The sequence below is a fragment of the Sardina pilchardus genome, chromosome 6, assembly GCF_963854185.1.
Source record: "Sardina pilchardus chromosome 6, fSarPil1.1, whole genome shotgun sequence".
Taxonomy (NCBI): domain Eukaryota; kingdom Metazoa; phylum Chordata; class Actinopteri; order Clupeiformes; family Clupeidae; genus Sardina; species Sardina pilchardus.
In genome coordinates, this window is record NC_084999.1 from 8,897,605 (window position 1) to 8,906,891 (window position 9,287).

Genomic DNA, 9,287 nt, shown 5'->3' on the forward strand with positions numbered 1-9,287 from the left:
TGGTGGGCTTGCAGGGCCATCATCCTAGAAGAACCCCTTTACTCAAATACTTTTGGTAGTAGTAGTGCTGCAGCTAAAGGCTGGCTTACATTGTACGATTTTGGTCTGTTTTAACAGTCGACGGCGACTAAATTTCCAAATCCAATCTTAGCGGTTTTAAGTCCGTCGGAGTCAGTCTTTTTCTAGTTTTGCCGTTACGACAACATCAAACATGTTTGATATTATCGGAAGTCTTTTCAGTCGTGGCTCAAGCAATAGTGACGTGAACATTAAAAACCAATAGTGACCTCGCTCCAACACCAAACAGGAAGGGGCAAAATAGGCGACAGCTGCAGCCTATATGATTATGACCACCACTAGCGTAGCAGCGGTCATATTGTTCTTGTCAAAGTTTTTTTTTTCTTCTTCTTCTTCTTTTTTCCCGTCATCTACTTCCTGAATTTTTCGTCAACGATTCCCGGGACACCCTAACACCGGGGCACATGAAACTTGGTGGGCATGTAGCCCCAGGAGACTTTTACGGAAAAAAATTGTTTGGTCCCTGGGGGCCACTCCACCCCTGGGCTAGCCCCCCCAAAACCCAAAAATTACAGTTTTTCCTAAATAACTACCTGAACCGTGGCACTGAGGATGACAAAATATTTATGCTATGTTGGTCTCAACAGCCCGCATCAACTTGGCTTATAACCAGTCATTTCTGATTTGCACCCCCATGATAAAAAAAATAAATGCAATATAATATTGCTTACATCGCTCCTATCTTCAGATGAGATGATGAACGGCACCAAATTTCATGTGTATTATTAACCTGATATCCTCTGGGAGTGTGTCAAATTTTGTGGAATTTCATCCATGGGGAGGCTATAAAATAAATGAATGTACACCCATCGGCCTGCAGATGGTGCTGTTGAGCGAAGGGTTGCTCCATGCTACTGTCTCACACACACACACACACACACACACACACACAGGAATACACGCACACACACACACAAACACAAGCACAGACACACACACACACTGTGACAGATGGCTCTGTCTAGCTCACGTAACATAGTTGTCCGAACTACTGCTTTTGCCGCGGGGGTGCACACCCAACGTTATTAGCCGGTACATGTTAACACACATAAACATAAACACCGTATAGCCTACAATATCTGATGACCATCAATTTTTTTGATGTTATAGGTTAGACGCTAAAAAAGACCACCCTAGATTACGCTACCACTCATAAATGCGTAAGTAATCGTTTTTTAATATAGGCGGTCTTGTGCATCTCCACGTTTCACGATTGGCCAAAGTCACCCAAACCCCGAGAATGCGCACAAATCTGAGCTGAAAGCCTAGTTTGACAAATTTATTACAAAACTGCTATAGTATCACTTCATTCCCAAGTTAATGCTTTGTGCAGCCTCGATATGTCTAGATAGCCTAGATATAACTTGCTTCGTAGGATACCCCGCAGGGGTGTGTTTGTAATCTCATCACTTGTTTAGTTTCCTCAAGATTTCCCACTTTTCTTTGTGGATGTCCGAGGGAACATGTCTTTTATTATAGTTCTGTTTTAGAGAACACTGTATATATTGTGTAGATATTAAATACAATTTAGAAAAGAAAAAAAACACAAAAGTTTTAGGAAGAGTAAAACATTTGTAAAATACGAAAATTAGTGGTGGTGTTTTGTCATTGTGTTTTTTGTTTGTTTGTTTGTTTGTTTGTTTGGGGGGGGGGTGTTAGGATAGGTTAGGGTCACATGGTAGGGATAGCACTGACTTACAGGCAGGGCTTCAGTGATGTCACTGACTGTGGCCACTTGGTAAAAAACACCTGTCTTCTCAATCAGGAAGATTGACACAGTTGGCCCACGGTGGGAGCAGGGTGAAGGTTCTCCCTTTTCGTTTAGCCACATGAACTGTGGCAATAGGACAATCATTTGCATTGGATTTTACACCACTTAAAGAGAAAACTAAAAACTTGAACTTACAACCCAAAACGGCTTGGGCTGGTCCAAAGAAGAGTACCAGGCAGGGAGTGCCAGCACGCCACAGGTATGTTGACTGCTCTGTGACGCTCTTGCCAAACTGACGCGCACACACACACACACACACACACACACACACATCGCATTGACACACGGTTAGGACCTACTCCCAGGTCTGTGCACCACATGTAGGGCTATAGCGTGTAAGGTAGCGGTTAGGTCTTTCTGTGTTTGTGTTGCTTTGTTGGGTTGTGAGTGCGGAAGGCTTTAGTTACATTTAGAACACCCTAGACACCCTAACAACTTGAAATGTCAAATGAGGCTCGGGGCCCAATAATTACCCAACAATGAAAAACAGCCCAAACAAGATGGTTGTGCTCGAAACTCGTAATATCATCAGAGAAAGGAATCTGCACCAACTACTCCATACCGTTTTACGGTATTTCAGTGATGAGCAAGTTTGCCTGTGGGTCATTCCACGTCAGTTCAACCAGAGCACACACATCTGCGTCTCGAAAAAATCTGGAAAAAAAAATATCATGTGTAGGCTACCTACAGTATGTTACCCAGGAGACACTCTGAAAAATGTTTTTGTGCTAAGGGGGGAGTCAATTTTGTGCTGCCTCTTTTTTTTGTCAAAGTTCACAAGCCCATAGCTCAAAAAATAAAATATGTAGGCGGCTCAAATTTTGGCTGGTGCATAAATAAGAATAGTATGCAGTAAAATCACCACGAATGGTCTGGATGATCCTTGGACTTCTTGGCTTGGCTCTGTTTAGGCTTACAGAAGACATATTTTTACTCAACATAGGCTCTTGATTTTTCCCCCCTTATTGAGATCAGTAGAAACACTCTCCGAAAAAGCAATGAAGAGAAAAGAAAAAACATCAGGGACTGAACAGCAGACCTCACAAGTTTGAAAAATAATTTTGGATCTCATATTCAGAGCACCCTAACACCTTGTGGGAATATCTGAAGATTTTTTAAATATTTTTTTCTATAATCTGCATTACCTCCTCTTTTAAAATCACCAATTTGACTTGTCTTATGTGAATCTTTCTTTTTCATTGTCCACCCTAAACATGGACAAAATGCACCATTGAGATCAATATGTTTTTTCTCCACCCCTGCAATTTCAGTGATTCAGTGATTTTAGTGGCACCTAGTGGTTAATCTATACAAAACATATCTCTCAATACGTTAGACCGGCACATCCGGGAACTTGACTCGCGAGAAACGTTCCAGCCCCTTTTTGGGGGAACACTAACAACGTCTCTCATTAACTCCAATGCAAATTAGGGTCAATAAACTTAATTCGTACCGAAATCGTAGGGGTAAATGATAACAGAAAACACAGCGAATCAATAGGACCACTCAATATATTACCACTTTGCCGGTCGTTGACCGTGAAAAATACATTCAAAAGTTTAATTGAATCAAAGTAAAAACATGTCCCTTCGGTCTCCCGAGTAGCCTGCTAGCAGTAGCAGTGGCCAGTGTCATACCCAGACATATCTCATTGAATCTCCAGTTAAATAACTAAATTGTTTTCCTGTATTTTTGGCCTCTTACTTTAATTGTAATGTTGTGTAGTTGACTGACAGGCTTGGATGTAAAGTATGTTCGTTAGATAATTCCAACATATGATAATTTCTGTCATAGCCGATAGCCTAGCTCAGGGGTGTCAAACTCATTTTCACTGAGGGCCACATCAGCCCAATGGTTGCCCTCAAAGGGCCAGATGTAGCCTAACTTCTAAGATTTGCACCAGCCACAAAATCTTTAGCATCGGTAAAACTTCTAAAATCGAGAAGAGCAAAAGGTATCAGCATGACATGTTCTTTTTTATTATTGTTATGTTTTGTAAAAACAAAACACCACTGTCAGTTCCATACAGTTTGACTTTTCAATGAGGGTCACTGGTCAGTCAGGAAGAGATCATGCCATGGATTCTTTTTTTTTTTTTTTCATATTTCTGAGTTTTTAGATTCGAGTATATTCAACTTTACTGTCATTGCACGAGTGAAATACCAGTAACGAAATGCAGTTTTACATCTAGCAAGTGATGCAAACGAGTAGGCTAACTGTCATGACAAAAAGTGCATCCATATGAAATGCGTCACTAGCCTACACCGTTCCATACACATACAGTAGAAGCGAACGGTCCCGGTGGACTTTTTCTTTGAAGTTTTAAAGTTGAAAGGTGTTGTGTGGATTCTATGTTGTTCGTTTTAAACTGAAATGAAAATGCAAAGCAACAGGGCGATTACTACAAACCTCTGCTTGCCTGATATGAATGCACCTCTTCTCGGTCAGAATAGGCTATTTTCGGTTTTGGCCCTCGATTAGCAAGGATTTGGAGCTGGATATTTTTGGATAATAGGACTACACACAATTATACATGCCTTTTAAACGTAGACGTAAACGTATCACGTAGTTTACAACTTACATCGAGATCCCCTCTCAAAGAAGCACACGCACTTCAAACAATCATGTGTTTCACAGGCAGGCTAAACCGAGCGCGTTATTTAGGCGCTCCGTTCGCTAAAATAGTTTAGAATACTGGTCTATTTTGTTTTCACACGTACACGTTGCTATCACATCTGATGTAGCCAGTTGCACTGATCATAGAGGAAGGTGGTTGATGTTGCCTCCCTGTCAGTCTCACATGCGTGCATTGTATTGCAGTGTATTGCCTATACGCAAAAACTGTATCGGACCTTTTACAGTATTTAATGCACAGTCTATTATTATTGATTTCAACGATAGCCACTGTGATGTAATTGGTGAGCTGATTTTTTTTAACAATGTTCCATTGACTGACTTGCCCATCTTCTTCGCCTCCCAGAATGAAGATGAGAATGCCAAGAGTTCGCTATCGCCTGCTTTGGGCCTTAGTGGGCGTCCTCTGCTGGGTGATGTTCATGGTGGTGGAGAGGGCTTCTGACCAGGTCTCCCTGTGGACAAGAGCTGCACTACACCCCCCTATCCCATTCACCAGCCCCCCCGGAGACCCTATTCAGGAGGAGACCTTCACATGCTCTGCTGATGACAGCGTTCCTTCACACCTTTCTCAGCAATTCCAAGAATTCCTACGCTACAGTCATTGCCGGGCATTCCCAACCGTGCTGAGCCCTTCGCCTTGCGAGAATGACCTCTATCTGCTATTGGCCGTCAAGTCCATAGCTGCACAGGTAGAGCGACGTAGTGCTTTGCGGGATACCTGGGGTCAAGCAGGTCGAATCCAGGGTCGCCGGGTTAAGCTGGTCTTCCTGTTGGCCCGTTCGGATGACCAGGTTCACGGCCACAACATCCAGACGCAGTTGGAGAGGGAGAACCGTCGCTATGGCGACATCTTGCAGTGGGATTTCATGGATGTCTTCTTCAATCTGACCCGGAAGGAGATAGGATTCCTCAGTTGGTTCTCGCGTGAATGCAGAAGTGCGCAGTTCGCCTTCAAGGGTGATGACGACATGTTCGTGAACACAGAGAATCTGGTAAAATTCCTGAAAGGTCACGAACCCGGGAATCATCTGTTTACTGGATTCATCTTCATGAACGGGCATCCCATCCGAGACCCCAACTCAAAGTACTTCATCCCAGTAGATATATATCCAATTGAGACCTATCCACCCTTTGCGAGTGGTGGTGGATATCTGATGTCGCGGCAGACCGTGTTGGATCTGCACGTCACGGCTCAGCAGATTACGCTCTATCCCCTAGATGATGTCTTTGTGGCCTTTTGTCTGCATAAAATGGGCTTTACCCCCACACACCACGATGGCTTTCTCACATTCGGATTCAGCCACGGCCAAAATTACTATAACCCCTGTGCTTATCGTGACATCATGGTGCTGCACCGGATGAGCTCACAATACCTGAGGACCATGTGGCCAAAGATAAAGACCTCGGTCTGCCCTGTGACAGTTAACCCTTTCATGCGCAACGTCCACATGCGTGGACAGTAACTTTAACTCTGTTTTCTACTTATGTATCATGTTGATATACACCAATCCACTTCAGGGCAGTTTTAGTAGGTCCTTGGCAATATATACAATATGTATCATCTTATATTTGGAATATTTTGCCTATGCAGTCTGGTTTCAAGAGTGGTCATTCTACTGAAACTGCTCTTCTATCTGTGACTGAAGCATTGAGAGTAGCTAAGTCCTCTGCTCAGTCATCAGTGTTAATTCTGTTAGATTTATCTGCAGCCTTTGATACGGTTAACCATGACATTCTCCTTTCTACACTATATGAACTGGGAATTTCTGGGAAAGCTCTTGACTGGTTCAAGTCTTACCTTAAAGGGCGTTCTTTTAGCGTGTCTTGGCAGGGACAGATATCAAAGTCTCATGACCTCACTACAGGAGTCCCCCAAGGATCAGTATTAGGGCCCCTCCTTTTCTCTATTTACACCACTTCTTTAGGTGGGATTATTCGCTCTCATGGATTTGAATATCATTGCTATGCGGACGACACTCAACTTTTCCTATCCTTCCCACCTGAGGACTCTAGTGTTTCCCATCGGATCTCTGCATGCCTGAAGGACATTTCAATCTGGATGAAGGATCAGCACCTTCAGCTTAATCTTTCCAAAACTGAGCTCTTGGTGTTTCCAGCAAAAACAGCTATTCCCCAACAGATCAATATCCAGCTTGATTCATCCTCACTGACTCCAACCAGATCGGCACGTAACTTGGGTGTCATAATTGATGACCAACTTACTTTCTCTGAGCATGTTGCCTCAATTGCAAAGTCATGTCGGTATACCCTGTACAACATTAGGAAGATCAGACCTTATCTGACACAAGATTCCACTCAGCTTCTTGTACAGGCAATGGTTATCTCCAAGCTGGACTACTGTAATTCTCTGTTAGCTGGCCTACCTGCTTGTGTTTTAAGACCACTACAGTTGATTCAGAATGCTGCAGCACGACTGGTCTTCAATCAGCCAAAGAGGACACATGTAACCCCTCTCCTAGTTACTCTCCACTGGCTCCCTATAGTAGCCAGAATTAAATTTAAATCTCTCACTCTGGCCTATAGGACACTGACTGGATCTGCTCCCAGCTACTTCAGTTCTTTAATCACGATGTACATTCCCAACCGCCCATTGCGATCTTCTGAGGAGCGTCTGTTATGTCGACCAACCATACATGCTAGGTCAAATTGTAGATCCTATTCTTCAGTGGTTCCGTGTTGGTGGAATGAGTTGCCCAGTGCTCTCCGTTCCAGCAACAGCTTTGGATCTTTTAAGAGGGGTCTTAAGGCATATTTATTTAATATGCACTTAGTCCTTTGAGTTTGTGATGTGTTATGGTTTGTATAATAGTATTGTTTTGTTATAATTTGTCTATTGATAGAATTTGAAATTTATTTTGCTATTGTCCTTAAATTTAGCCATACCATGCTTTAGTTATTATTATTATTATATATAATTAACTGAGTGACTTATTTGATTGTTATTCTCATTTCACTGTTTTATTTCTCATTAGGTTAGTGCTTAAAATTATTGTTTTACTGATAATATTACTATTCTCCCTAGTTTGTAATTGTTCACTGTTAATTTAATTTGTATTGTTATTTATTTGTATGTCGCTTTGGACAAAGGCGTCTGCTAAATAACCATAGCCATAGCCATAGCCATAGCCATAGCCATAGCCATAGCCATAGCCATATTGACTGCTTGATGACATCATCAATTCAACATGAGTGACAGTAATGGCCATATGCTGAATGCTCCAGGCATATCTGTAAAAATCTAGTACTCAAGAAGGCAAAATCACGTAAAAATCGGATGTAAAATGGAGTTTGTAGACCCTAAAAAGCAACTGTCCACGTATGTGGACGTTGCGCAACAGAGGAGTTAAATGGCCAAAAATTAGATTTTGTAACTAGGACTTTTTTGTTCTTTTTTTTTCAAATATGATTTTAATTGCTTTAAATTACTAAGAAACAAACATTTGGTAAACATATTTATAAATAATGACCTAATTACATGTGGTAATGCCAAGGTGGTATGGTAATATGGGGGTAGTAGAGGGGTGGGTGAGTAGTAGAGGGGTGGGTATGAGAGTACCAGAGGGGTGGGTGGATTAGTAGTAGAGGGGTGGGTAGTAGGGATGTAGTAGAGGGGTGGTTGGGTAGTGGTGGTAGTAGAGGTGGGTAATACGGGGGTAGTAGAGGGGTGGGTGAGGGTTGGTGAGCAATAATGGGGGTAGTAGAGGGGTTGGGCGGGTAGTATGGAGGTAGTAGAGAGGTGGGTGAGTAGTATGGGGGTAGTAGAGGGCTGGGTGGGTAGTATGGAGGAAGTAGGGGGCCATAGTTTCCACATTTTCTGTCATTACATTTTATTCTTTTTTACCCCTTTGTTGCGCACTGTCCACATACGTGGACAATAACATAACTTCTATATAAAAGCATATTTTTAAAAAATTCCAACTGATTTTCAATATTGGGCTCATATAGAGTAATAAAATCAATACTAAAAAAATCTAGACACTTTTTTTCATAATGCGTGCATGAAAGGGTTAAATAACTTCAAAACAGCCCAATGTTGTTCTTTTAACATAAAAATAACAAGTTCAAACTCATTGTGAGTGTGTGTGTGTGCCCAAAATGATTATGGACAGTAAAGCAACACTAAAGAGTTTTTTGTACCTTAAAATAATAATAAAATAATTTCAGTGGTTCATCAACTGGGGTGAACGACACTTCTGCATTTGCTTCGTGACCCTCTATCGGCTATAACCGCACTATGTAAGTTTACCAGATCGGGTAGCGGATCTGTAGTTCAATGGAATGAGACAAGAAACTACAAATTTGACTTCAATGTGGCAGTACATCATACTTTCATAAAATCATGCAACATACTGTACTCCTTGTCTGTGGACATTGTTAATTGCAAAGCCGGTGCTGGATAAACAAATAGTGTGCGTGCGACAGAGGAAAAGTGCTTGGGTGTTGCTTTAAAGAAGCAAAAATATAGGATTTATCCATACATTTCCAAAATACTGCTATACTGTTGTCCAAATTTATTACCCCCCCAGTATAGGAATTATGAAACATTTTCCTAAAATTCTTTCCAATATTTGCAGCATTGATACAACTCAAACAAACATTCATCAATGCCACTGCCACACACACATATACACTCATATACAGTTCAATCTTAAGTGCAGTTGAAGTATAATTCCCAAGTTTACTTCATGTGGTGAGTTTATTATAAATGTGCTTGTGGTATACTTGTAAACATACTTTTTAAATACTTCTTCGGACTAAATTGGTCCACTTTCAGTTTATA

At 41.6% G+C, this 9,287-nt stretch overlaps 1 protein-coding gene across 1 annotated transcript; it reads left to right on the plus strand.

Annotated features, from left to right (window-relative positions):
* Window positions 1-4,842: 4,842 nt before the first annotated feature.
* LOC134082300 (N-acetyllactosaminide beta-1,3-N-acetylglucosaminyltransferase 4-like) lies at window positions 4,843-9,087 on the plus strand. The gene is made up of 2 exons (XM_062537948.1): window positions 4,843-5,892; window positions 9,082-9,087. Exons 1-2 carry the CDS (start codon window positions 4,843-4,845, stop codon window positions 9,085-9,087), a joined length of 1,056 nt encoding a protein of 351 aa, XP_062393932.1.
* The last annotated feature ends 200 nt before the right edge of the window (window positions 9,088-9,287 follow it).

Bases quoted from the DNA above. Each gene is read 5' to 3' on its own strand.
- LOC134082300 (XM_062537948.1), top strand. From the start codon at position 4,843: ATGCCAAGAGTTCGCTATCGCCTGCTTTGGGCCTTAGTGGGCGTCCTC.